Source organism: Arvicola amphibius, chromosome 10 (genome assembly GCF_903992535.2).
Source record: "Arvicola amphibius chromosome 10, mArvAmp1.2, whole genome shotgun sequence".
Classification (NCBI taxonomy): domain Eukaryota; kingdom Metazoa; phylum Chordata; class Mammalia; order Rodentia; family Cricetidae; genus Arvicola; species Arvicola amphibius.
Window position 1 is genome coordinate 46477515 of NC_052056.1, and position 13299 is coordinate 46490813.

General features: G+C 40.4%; 1 protein-coding gene across 11 annotated transcripts in view; it reads left to right on the top strand.

Moving 5' to 3' along the window:
- Btla (B and T lymphocyte associated) overlaps window positions 1-12546 on the top strand; it is a 64214-nt gene extending 51668 nt beyond the window's left edge. For 9 of the 11 annotated variants that reach the window (XM_038346642.1, XM_038346643.1, XM_038346651.1 and 6 more), the window contains 4 exons: window positions 2784-2819; window positions 4047-4205; window positions 7153-7199; window positions 9857-12546. In XM_038346642.1, coding sequence (XP_038202570.1) covers window positions 2784-2819; window positions 4047-4205; window positions 7153-7199; window positions 9857-10105 — 491 coding nt within the window. In that variant the 3' untranslated portion in view covers window positions 10106-12546. The remainder of the gene's footprint in view (window positions 1-2783; window positions 2820-4046; window positions 4206-7152; window positions 7200-9856) is intronic. The other 2 variants (XM_038346648.1, XM_038346649.1) reach the window with 2 other exon arrangements.
- Window positions 12547-13299: the final 753 nt, after the last annotated feature.

A 13299-nucleotide genomic window follows, 5' to 3' on the forward strand; every position in this document is an offset into this window, starting at 1 on the left:
TGTTCTTGTCATTAGAGATTAAAACATTTACTTGACAGGTTCAAAAGTGATCACAATGATATCATTTTCTTTTTTCTTCATTGTTTTCCTGTTTTTTGTTGACTAGAACTTGCAGAAGTTATATTCACATAAGCAGCAGATTTGTAGCATGAATAAACAAAGAAATTAAGATGGAAAAATACCCAATTGTTATCAGCTTGGAAGACTCACTATTATAATGATGACATGCCCCAAGACTGAACATCATCTCCAACAAATCAAACTTAATTCTAAAATTCACATCATATTGTGTAATAGACCCTGAGTAGCCAAAATAATCTGCATAAATAAGAAAGATTTCTCTATTCCAAATGTCATCATTAAAATATAGCTACTTAAATACTGTGGTGAGATCAGCATAGTAGAGTTGAGAGAGTAGAATAAAATTCTGTTTATGATTAATTGACCTTTTCTATTATTTTTATTTTCTGTGCATGGGTGTTTTAGCCAGCAAGTATGTCTGTGTACCACATACATGGCTGGTGCCTCTGGGACTGGAATTACACATGGTTTTGATCTTCTATGCGGATGCTGGGAATTGGACCCGGGCCTTCTGGAAGAGCAGCCAATGCTCTCAACATCTGACTCATCGCTATAGGCTCTCAATTTACTTTTGGTTGTTTTTTTTTTATTTTTGTTTTGTTTTTCTTTGTTTTTTGAAACTGTGTTTCAGTGTGTAGTCTTTCCTGGCCTGAAACTCGTTGTGTAGACTAGGCTGTGCTGGAGCTCAGATATCCCCCTACCCCTTTCTCCAAATACTGGGCTTAAAGGTATGTGTCACCAAGACCCTCAGCTGATTTAAATATAGGAAATTAACCTACAAAACTATTTTTACATCAAACCATATATCTGCATAAAAAACCAAGTCTTGATCTTGGATTTTGTAATCATTTCCTAGATACCATTACAAAAGCATAAAACAACAGCAAAAGCAGACAGAAGAGACTGTCACAATTCAATATGTTTCTGCATCAAAGATCATTATCATGAGTGAAAAGGCACCTCACAGAACATGAGAAAGTGTTTGCAAATCTCATGCTTCATGCGAGGCTGTTTCCCAGAATGTGTAATGACTCTCCGGAGCTTTCTACCTACCTTCTTGGATCACTTCAGGAAGAAACTTTTCCAAGCTGAACAGTGCTACTTTCCATTGCCTCATCTTTGTGTGTGTGCACGTGCATGCAAGTACACATATATGTGTGCATATGTGTGTCTGCACAAGTGTGTATGTGGAAGACAGAGGTTGACATTTGGTGTCTTCCTCAATTGCTCTCTACCTTATTTTTTGAGACAAGTTTTTCTCGGTGAACTTGGGACTCGATGGAATTGTTAGGCTGGCTAGTCAGAGAAACTGAGATGCTCCTGTTGCTGCCTTAGCACTGGATTAGAGACAGGACCTGTCATCTTCTACCTCGTATGTGGATACTGAAGATTCAGCAGAGGTCCTCAAGCTCACACAGGTGACCCATCTTCCCAGGTCCAGCCTTCTCTCATCTCCATCATCATCGTTGCTATGCCATTCCCATCTATTTCAGAATATTCACTTTTATGCCTATCACAATTATCCTTTTCCTCTGTAAGGTCTATGTCCCTGATTCATCACACATTTCCTTTCCCTGTGCGTTATATAAAAATATGTCCAGTTCCATCAAAACTTATAGTACCTTACAAAATAGAAATCATATCTTGCTTTTGGGGATTGTTGCTCTTTTGTAGAGGTCAAATACATTTCTTTTTAGGATTAGTTTAAATTTTAGCTAAATATATAGTCTTCTTTAGGGAAATGGGGATTACCGGGAAAGAGGAAAAATATTTCTTTTATTTTTGAACCCAAGAGTACTCAGGGAACTGCCTATGAAATGCGGAAAGAAATTTGTTCTGGAACTATAACAATGCTTATAGTTAGTAAAATTTGGAAATAAAATAAAAGTATTTTGATTGTTCCCCCTTGAAATATCTTTCTGGGGTTATATCAGGAATGCCCCCGTTTTTGCATACAATTCACCTTTGCTTTTTATGTTCATAATAGAAATTGGTTTGTGTAAGGACCAATGTGGACAGAAGGAGGCTTGGGTGTTTTTGAGAATGCTTTTGTCTCCTAGAATGAGGAAAGGCATCTTGTGAAACAAAGCAGAGTACAAGGAGATTATCTTACAGAGCCAGGAACAGCCAGCCCGATTTATACATCGATTTATAGCTCTGTGCTTCTCAATTGTCCTAGGTCAGTTTCTGATTGGGGACTTCAGAAAAATGCAGAGGTCATTATCTGTGCAGGAAGATGCATGTTGTGTGAGAACGCAGGAAGTGAGAAGCACAGTCTTTGTTTCAAAATGAACACCTAGGATATCACCCAGAACTTCTTTTTCCTGTGCTCATCCACAGTCTCAGGAGCACTTGGGGCTTGAATGTTTTATTATATTGCAGATGTCAGAGATCACACATGGTCTATGTGTTCATCTACCTGAAGAATGAGGAGGAGAGAACCAAAGAAGTCAGATGAAGGTTATACTGTGTTGACAGAAGTCTTTCTCTAGGTTTGAAAAGAACTCCTTTGCTTTGTGTGCCACGATCTCAGGGTGAAGTTCCATGAATTATGTATGCTGAACTTGGCTGGGATTATTGGATTCTCTGTTGTGGCAACATTGGAGTCCTTTCTAAATAGCTCTGACCTTAGAGATAACTCTGAATACCACCTTAGTGTTTTCTCAAGCCATTTTAACACTTAATCTTATTTTCTATTTCAGAAAGGACTCAAAATTATTCAGAACACCATCTAATAAGTAAGTATGAAACCAATCAAAATTAGCAAGTTTGTTTGATGATCAGATAAATAATGGAAATAAGGTCTTCTTAATTGGGTTTGTTTGTATTAGATTCTCTATTGTTTGCCATCAAACTGCCTCCCCAGAGACAGCTGTGTTTGCTTCTTGGCTGCTTGCCCAACCTAAACAGCAGCTGCAGGACATTTGCCACCATTCTATACCATTAAACTATATGCTCACTGTATGTCCTCCTTAAATTACTCCTGATTGTTTGTAACCTTGAAGAAAGGATCTGGGGTCTGGGAGGGGTGAGGGGGGGGATGTCACACATACAGTTCAATACTTCACTGCTTTGGATAATTTGTTAACAGTAACCCCAAAGAAATAGTGTATCTTACATCATAACCCAGAATATACACACATAAAAAGCAAATCCACGAAATCCGTAGACAGTGGAATTGTATGATTTCTGTGCTATGGGAATGGAGGAGTGCCCTGTGCAATGCAGGCAGTTTATCAAGCCCTGGACCTCTCCTTACTGGATGCAGATCCTCTCCCACATTGTGACATCAGAAATGTCTCCCAAAGCTACCACGTGTTTCTGGGAATGAGAAATTTTCTGGTTGAGAACCACTGCAGCAGTGTGTCTTATGAATTCAGATATTTTCTAGTTTGTTTTATATTATTTTAAAAACACTATTTTTGATCCACCGAGCTGTGTCGCAACTTATTTATAAATTAAAACCAACCTTGATCAAACAGGGATTGGTGAATGTTCACACTTGTCAGTTATAATGAGCACTAGCTACATGCTAAGCAAAGCATATTTGGTAAAAATGAAATTATTTGTTGTTTGGAGATAACGATGGCTTACAAGAGGGAGCAACTGTGTACCATCAGAAACCTGCTGGTGTGAGTCCCAGCTGCCATTCATGAGCTGTCCGTCTTTGGGCACTATTCAGAACAGTAACATTCCTTTCAAGGAATATTACTACAACAGTAAACTAAATATATAAATGAAAGGGCCTGGCGAAGTGGTCTGTGAGAACTGCCATAGGGATCTTTCTACAGATGACTCATCCAAGCAGAATGTGAGATGTTCACAAAAGTTAAAAATAGTTTGATGGTACTGGGACCACCAAAGGAGAAACAGGGCTTGGCCTGCTAGTTCCTTCATTCAAATTATGACAACGCAAAGAGGTACTGCCAACTCTAATGTTTCTAGGACTTCTTAACTGTTTTCAGCAGTGTCTGATATCCCAGGTGCCACCAATGCTTCAGGACCACCCACCATAGAAGAGAGGGGGAGCAAGACCTGGCTGCTTTACAGCTTGCTTCCTGTGGTGGCATTGCTTTTGCTGCTTGCCTGTTTCTGCCTGGTCTGTTTCCTGAAAAGGCACCAAGGTGGGTTGCAATTTCCCTGTGCCCTCATGTGCCACACATTTGGGGTTTGGTTTCCAGGGCTGATGGATTTTTAGCTGGTTAGTGTTTTCTTTCTGGATAATGATTCCTGGGGACCTACTGGTTGCCACTGGAAAACTATATGCATGAATTTGGTCTCGGTCTAGGCATTGCAAGGCACATTCACCACAACCCTAGGCAAACATTGCTGGAACTTTCTCATTCTATACACATCAGTCTTAGGTGTGAACAAGAAAGCATTCTCCTAAGCTTTAACCACATTGAAAGGCTGGTTGAAACAGTCTCTTGAGCCAACATGTTATTCCTTTTGAGCCATTTCCACAGCTAATACACATAATTCCAATGATACCCCTACCTAAATAAAGCATCATTGTCCCCAGCAGGAATTCATATGTATTTGTGCTTTCTATTACTATTATAAACACATGCTTGAATACAGTTTTTACTCAGTAGCATTGCATTTGAGAATGTGGACTTGCCTATAATGAGAGAGCTGTGGTATTTTGTAAAGGGTTGCTTTTTCCTTTTGAAACCATGTCTTCATTGTCACCATTGAACAGTAAAACTTAACAACAGAGGCATGCTGATCTGGTGCATCTATGTTCTCTATTTCCTTGTTCTTTTCCACGTCCCCCTTTCTATAATAGGAGCACAGTGTAGCTCTAAAGTGGGTAGGACAAAGCATCCTGTGTTTGACGCCACAAGAGAAAGCTTTGTCTGGGTGGAAGTGCTCCTGGATCCCAGAGCCTTTTTGTAGTTCTCAGACATTCCCCTGCAAACACACCTCTGTATCTGTAACTACACAGCACAAGAAACTGGTCCCCATAAGTTCGTAACAACATCATAATGCAAAATGCATTTAGTCCAACTTCAAAAGTCCCCATAGTCTATCACAGTCTCAAGAATGTTTAGAAGTCCAAAATTCAAAGTTCCTTGTGAGATTCATGCAGTCTTTTAACTACAATTTCTTGTAAAATCAAAATTAAAAAACAAATCACATACTTGCAGCATGCAATGACATGAGATATACATTACCATCCCAAAACACAGGGAAGGAATCACAGTGAGGAAATACTGGGCAAAGCAAGACTGAAAACCAACTGGGCAAACTCCACACTCTGCATTTCCACGTCTGACGTCAAAATGTTCTTCAGATCTCCAACTCTGGTCAGCTTTGTGGACTGTAACACACTTATTTTTTTCTTAGGCGGGTGCTACTCTGTGTTAGCAGCTCTCCTTGGCAAGTATCCCATGACACTGGCATCTCTAATGTCTTGGGTTCTCTAAGGCAGTCCAGGCTTCAACTTCACAGCTTCACACAAAGGCCTCTCTAGGCCTCCATTCAGGGATGCTCTTGACACATGTGTGGCCTCAATGGCTTTTTTTTGGCGCAGAGGCAAATTCTATAACCCATTTTGCCAAGTTTTGCTGCTTACTGGGGCCGGAACATGAGATCCCTCCCCCATTTAATTATGTCTCCACAAATTTCTGTTCTTCATTGCTTTTGCTTGACTGTCCTGAAACTTGCTCTGTAGACCAGGTTGGCCTCAAACTCAGAGATCTGCCAGCCTCTGCCTTTGCAGTTCTGGAATTAAAGGCGTGCACCACCACACCAATCTCTAAACAAGTTAAGAAGTTGGAAATTTAGTTGTACAAAGGCGAAAGCAGCCAAAATATTACAAGAACAATCTCTAGGAAACATACTAAAATTCTCTGTGACCTCTACAGTTCATCTTACAGTCAGCTCCACTGTCTTCCATGCTCCTACTAGTATGGTCCATTAGGCAGTGCTTAAAATATCCACTCTTTCCCTAACCTAAAGTATCAAAGTTCAAATTCCTCCAAACAAGAACATGGTCTGGCCTATCATAGCAATACCCCAGTCCCTGGTACTAACTCCTTTCTAAGGGATTGTATTGCTGTGAAGAGACACCATAACCATGATACCTCTTAAAAAGAAAATATTTAATTGTGGTTTGCAGTTTCAGAGGTTCAGTTCTTTATCATGTTAGGGAGCATGGTGGCATGCATGAAGATATATTGTGGGAGTAGTGGCTGAGAGTCCTCTGTCTTGCAGGCACAGGAAGTTGACTGAGGCACTTGGCAGTATTCTAAGCATAGGAAACCTTAAAGCCCACCTCCCACAATGACACAGTTTCTCTAACAAGGCCATATGTTCTCCACCAAAGCCACACTTCCTAATAGTGCCACTTCTGTGAGATTATGGGGGCCATTTTACATTCTCACAGCCACAATACATATTCCATTGAGTCAATTAGTGTTGTTCATATACATATATAGCTGTGGAGATTCACTGGGGTATGATAACCTATCAGAGACTACACCCATAAAAGAACTGACTCTTGCTCAGTTAGCATCCATCATCTGTCATCAGACTGAAGATTACAGGGCTCCTGAACTGGGATTCTGGCTGACTTAATCTTACACAAGTCTGTGGAAGAAATCAAAGGTGTTGTGAGTTACTTGAGACAATGGCATAATCATGCCCAGGAGACAGTTTTTCTCAGTCTGTCCCAACCTCTGGCTTTCACAGTCTTTCTTCAATGTTACCTGAGCCCTGGAGGAGGAGTATGATATAGCTGTCTCATATATCACAGAGATGACAGCAGCACTTTGAGCATTGAGTATGAAATGACTCCCAACTGTCCGAAACTGTTCTTTACTAGATGCTACTCCTTCCTCTTGGATGTGAAGACTGTTGTGTGATGTAAGGAGTGAGGGGAGGGAAGTGGGCATGTGCATTCTCACAGACTAAGATGTGTGTGGTACATGCTAGCCAAGATAGTTAGGAGGCAAATCTAACAATATGACTGCTGGCGTGCAATGGGGTGGGCATAGTAGGATAGTTTGCTTTGCTTTCTTAACACTGTCTGATATCTTTTTTCTTTTCCTTTTCTCAACCTTTCAGGCAAAGGAAAGAAGAATTCTGACTTAGCAGGAAAGGAACTTAACCTGGTATGTTTGCAGTATCTATTAAGAAAAACACATTTTGTATTATACCATTCGTATTTTTTTTCAGTAAGTTTATATGGCATTAACACAAACACACACACTCCAGATTTTTCACAGTCATGATTGCGTGCATAAGACTTGTATAAGACAGACCCATAAACAACTTGGTGTGGAGTGGGAGGAACTCACATGGTGGTCAACAACTGGTGCAGAGTGAGAGCCAATTTTCAGCCTGGTCGTTGTAAATAAACCCTCATCTACACTATTGCAAACTACCAAAATGAAATTCATTCGCAGGACATCTATCAAAATTGAAAGGGAACAAGTTGGGAAGGGGAAGGAGATTGGGAGGATTGAGAAGGGGACAAAAGAGAGCAATGGAAGATGAATGTGAACAAATCGTATGTTTGTGTGTGTGTGTGTGTGTGTGTGTGTGTACTATATGACAATGAAACATAAAAAATAACAAAGCAGAAAAGTCCAGAGTTATGATCTTATTTCAAAACAGTCATTCTAAAGCAGTGGTTCTCAACCTTCCTAATGCTGCGACCCTTTAATACACTACCTCATGTTGTGGTGACACCCAACCATAAAATTATTTCCATTACCACTTCATAACTGTAATTTTACCACTGTTTTGAATCAGGATGCCAATATTTTTGGAAACATAGGTCTGCCAAACGGCTCATGACCTACAGATTGAGAATTACTGTTCTAAGGGAATAAAAGTGATTGTGTAGAAAAGTCCACTCAGTCATAATATACTTAAAAGGGTGAGGCTTTTGGAAAGTGAATTATAAATCAGCATGCTTATTTTTAAAAAGCCTTACAACTGCTAAGTGCAATAAGTATGTAAAGCGAGATGGCTAGCTCTGTCTGACACCCTTTATCGTCTCTGGCCATCACATTATAGTGCACCTGCCTTGTGATACCCACAGCTTTCATAGAGTGTTACAAGAGAACTTCAGGGGCAAAGAACCATGCTCTTGCTAACAGAGTTTTCTATGAAAATGAATCATTCCGGTGAAGAGAGCCAAGTCGACCGAACTGACAGCCTACTAAAGACTGGAAAGGATAGCAGGGACCTTGGTGGCATACAGAGAATTCACAGTTCTTTATCCATTCACTTGGCAATCCTCGGTGCCCCACATGTAGGTCCACTTTGTGTGGGGGCACCCTCCATCTTTGCCAACTCACCCTCGACTCTTTCAGACCCCCAGCCTTAGTGTTATTCCCAGGTGCTCACCTCATAGGAAAATTGTAGCGGATCGGCAGTTACTGCCTCATTTCTCAAGTTAGGACTAAGCATGTTTTTAGAGGCGAGCTTTCCTCAGCAGATATAAGAGAAATCCCTTTGCAGATGTCACAGTGAGACGTTCCAAGGACCACAGGAATATGAATAGTCAAAGATCAAGAACCTGAGAACTTTTAGGGAGAGCATAACTTGACTGACAAAGTAGAGATTTTAAAAAGTCAGAATAGAGCCCGGGAATATGGAGAGGTGGGTATAGCACCCTGCAAGCTTGAGAAATGGGTTTGGATCCCCAGCACTTACATCAAATCTGGGTGTGGTCGCATACATTTGAAACCAAGTGGTGGGGAGGATGTGAAAACAGGTTGAATTTGGTTCATTGACCATCCAGCCTAGTTGAAAGCCTAGTTAAAGTAGAGCTTCAGTGAGAGCACCTTTCTCAATAAGTAAGGTAGAGGGGAATAGAGGAAGAAACCTGACATTGACCTGTGACTTCTACGTTTACTCACATGGGTAAGTGCACCTTACCTACAAACATACAGACCCACCCCACCCCTCGCATGGCTGAAAGTTAAAACCCTTAATACTAACACATCACCATTTTTACCATTCACACTTTTTGTATAGTCAGGAGCAGCTAACAATAACTGAAAAGAGGGAGAAAGTAACAGGATTCATTTTAGTTTTCACAACCCCCCACCCGTCTCACACCATTTAGGTCTCTGGTACTATTTGAAAGTATGACAATTTTCTTATGATAGAAATAACAGCTAGAATAATATTTTAGAATTTAATAAAATCTTTATTCTTTCAAATTTGGCTTTCATTTTCCAATTTGGTTCTCCAATCATAATGTGTCTTAGATAACCCACGACGCTCCCTGTTCCTGCTCTCCTGAGGAGGTCTCAGGTCTTTTTGCCTTGGTCTTAATCTTTTGATGTTCTATGCTCCACATGCTGATGTGTTATGGACTGCCTAAAGTTTTTATGGGATTAGTTTTCTTTTCCATGAATTGGACTGTGATTTTTTTTCCATTGAGAGATCATTGTGTGTATGTGTGACCTCAAATGGCCCATGATACAACATAAAACAATTGCTTGGGAAGAGCATAGCAAACTTCAAATGTTTGACCTCAGGGGCTTAGTGGTCAAATGCCTGCCTAGCATTCATAAGGACCTGGCCATAAGAAACAAAACAACCAAAACCAAACAAAACACTCCAAATCTAACCAGCCTTTTCATCCTTTGATAATACAATGCTTACTGAAAATGTAGATATTAAGTAGCTTACATGAAGAACAATAGACGGTCTCTTTCAATGTGCAGACATCATGTAGCCTTTCACTCATAGTCTAATAATAAATATGTTTTCTCACGTCCTTACGTGGTGCATCTCTTCTCTCTCGCAGGTTGATATCGCAGTGAGTCCCGGGGAAAATCCCCAAACACTGCCCTCAGAAACTGCCATTTATGATAATGATCCCTGGTCAAGTGGGCAGGAAAGTTCTGAATCCACAACTAATTCACAATCGGAGGGAAACAAACAGGGCATTGTGTATGCTTCCCTGAACCATTCGATTATTGGAAGGAATTCAAGACAGTCAAGCAACATGCAAGAGGCACCTACAGAGTATGCGTCCATTTGTAGGAGAAGTTAAACCTTGCACTGATGCATGGCATGACAGGCTTGTGAATACCATTGTCTGGACCTCCAGTGTCAAATAACCAACCTTCTTCAACCTGGGATTTTCACATTCAGATGATTCATGCTGGGGCTGTATCTTAAAGATCCATGGGATACTTAGTTAAAATTTCTCCTGAAAACTCAGAAGGAGTTTTGTACAAGAGCCTTGAACAATAGACTTTTCTCTGAAAAAACTCATAGCACAAATTGCAGCACAATAGAATGTTTAATCTGACCATGCCTTACCCAACATGTGAATTTAATATTTCCCTTGGAACTATCAGAGACACTTACAGAGAAGAAAGAAATGTGTTATTTGGGTCAGCTCACTACACATTCTAGAAAAAGAATGGCCCAATTTGACTAACTAATCATAAATACTGTAATTATTGTATGTTCCCAACAAATCTTCCACGATAAGACAATTTCCCATGTCAATTTATAGCTCATGTTTTATTGTTCTAATATAAAGGAAAATTATCTTGGACTCAATTCAGAAAAAGATAAGAAAGGATAGTTGGTGCAATACAGACACAGAATATGCCAGATAGATGTGTGTGTGGAGGAATGAATATTTTCACCACTAAGGTTATGAGATGTTTATCTCTACCCTGTTAGACTGAGAAACTCAGGGAGCAAAGAATTCATCAATGAATAGTAAGTGCATTTGTAATCAATGCAGAAGTATTTGGATCAAGTAGAGTAATGTATGCAAATGTGATGCTATGCTGCTGAACTAAGGCACATATGAATACATGAACAAGAGCCAATGAGATCAGGTATTATAAGGCAAGTCAACACTGAACGTTTAAACCACCTTGTGCTTTAAGTGAGAGCAAACTTGAAAGATGGTTCATAAAAGGAAAGAGTCTAGAACAGTTAGTTGACCAGTAGGGGCTGACATACTTTCATTAATGTCTGTTTCTTGCTTCTTATATAGTGAATCAGGACGAATCATATGTAATGAAGTATGTCATATGGAGATCACTCAGGTTTAAATTCTGACTTCGTAGCTGCTTAAGAGGGTATATTTTCAAGTTTTCTGAATTTCCAGATTTCTTGAGTCTAATTGTTTAAAACACAGATCATAATTTTACTCATCAGCTTGAGGCTTGAGTTCTCAGACTCTGAAACTGAATAGCATCACCATTTTAGTATACAGTGAGTGGCAAGAGCTAGAAGCCACTGAAACAAACACATGAGATGCTGAATGAGTGGATGTGGTCTATGTAATTGTGTATATATGTGTGTCCCTGTGTCCATACCTGCTAACGTGCAAACGCAAGATGCGACTTACAGAAACAAGGCAAGAGAAACCAATCAGATTGCCATCCTATTTTTAGTTTGCTTAGGAGGTACAAAGCACTAGAACAAATTGGTCATTAAAGAAAATACGGTGTGAAGCAGTGACAATAGGAATGTGATTAGAGAATGTATTCATAAACACAACAAAGGCCTCACTGCAAAACCCTCCTCACCGAGTGCTCACATCGGGTTTCAGTTCCCTGGATCCGGAACAGCAGACACTGTTTTCAGATAATGTTGCAACCAACCGTAGGTAAGCTCTTTCAGTTAGGTGCTTTTGTGGGCATTTATGCAAAAAATGCCTTAGAATAGCTGCTTTAGCTGCTCATCTTCAAAATAGAAACAGGAAGTATGGGGGATGAGCACAGCACCCTCTCCCTTTTATCAGATCAACATGGCGAGTTGAACAAGTCTATCAGAACTGTCTCCAACCTTAAAAGCAAAATTCTATTTTGTTTAAAACAATCCTTTAAAAAACGTTGTTTATGACTGAATCTGTGAACGCATGTGTGTGTGTGTGGTGTATGTGTGTTGTGGTGTATGCACACGGGTGTGTAGGAGCCAGAAGGGGACGTCAGGTGCACTTTTCTATAGTTCTCCATTCTACTGTTAGGGAAAGTCTCACACTGGACCTGGAGCTAAGCTAGCAGACAGCAAGCACTGTGAGGGATCCTGTGTCTCTGTCCACCAGATGGCTAGGGTTATAGTTGCTCATGCCGGGTTTTTACATGGATGTGGGGATTTCAAACTCAAGCTCTCACGCCTGCAGAGCAAGCACTCTTACTTGCTGAGTCCTCTCCTACTCCCCCTATTTAAAATGCTCTTAGCCAGGCAATGGTGGTGCATGCTTTTAATCCCAGCATTTGGGAGGCAGAGGGAGGCAAATTTCAGTGAGTTTGAGGTCAGCCTCCTTTACAAAGCAAGTTCCAGGACAGCTCAAGCTGTTACACAGAGAAACCCTGTCTCAAAAAAACTAAAATAAAAATAAAGTTCTTATTGTATTTTACAATGAAAGATGAAAGACACTGCTAGAGGCTTCACCTCCGTAAACGGTTGATTATGTTTATGCTTATACCATGCTTGTCAAATATCACATATCACTTATGCTCTTATTTCTACCTAGTAAATTCATATATTTCCTCAAATAAATCTGCTCTAGGACTATGTCCATGTTTATTTAAGTCACAGATGGTAGATAATTTAATGATTTCCACTCCTGTCTCACCCAGCGATCAACTTCCAATAGCTCAGCTGGCTGGCGCAGTCAGTGTAAGTCCCTTCCCTATCCGTGAAGGAGATTGATGACACCAGTTTTGTGCAGGGCTTGCACAAGCAACCCCAACAGCTGTTGTGAGTTTACGGGTACAACACTCCCGGCATGTGCAGAGACCAGCATTTTACAACACTCCTTCCCGGGTCCCAGCTTGAATGTTCTTCCTTCACCTTTCTTGAGCATTGGAAGGGTACTACAGAGGACACATTTATAGATCGCTCACCAGTCGCTTATTTTTGACCCTTTGACCAGCTGTCAGTCTCCGCGTCGACCACACCCACCACCTTAAGAAGCTTCCCAGCCCAGGGCTGAGAAAGGGCCAGATCTATGAGTAGAAAATGTCCTTGGCAAGCTGACAATTTACTGAGCATTTGCTTTCTTTCTGTTTTTCTTTTATTGAAAATAGGTTTTTTTTCATATAATATATTCGGATTGCCATTCCCTCTTCCCCAATGCCTCCAAGACCCTTCCCATTTCCCCTCCCATCCAGATCCACACCGGTTCTGTCTCTGCTTAGAAAACAAACAGGCATTTAAAGAATAATAATAAAATAACACAAAACCAACAAATCAAAGCAGGGCAAAACAAAC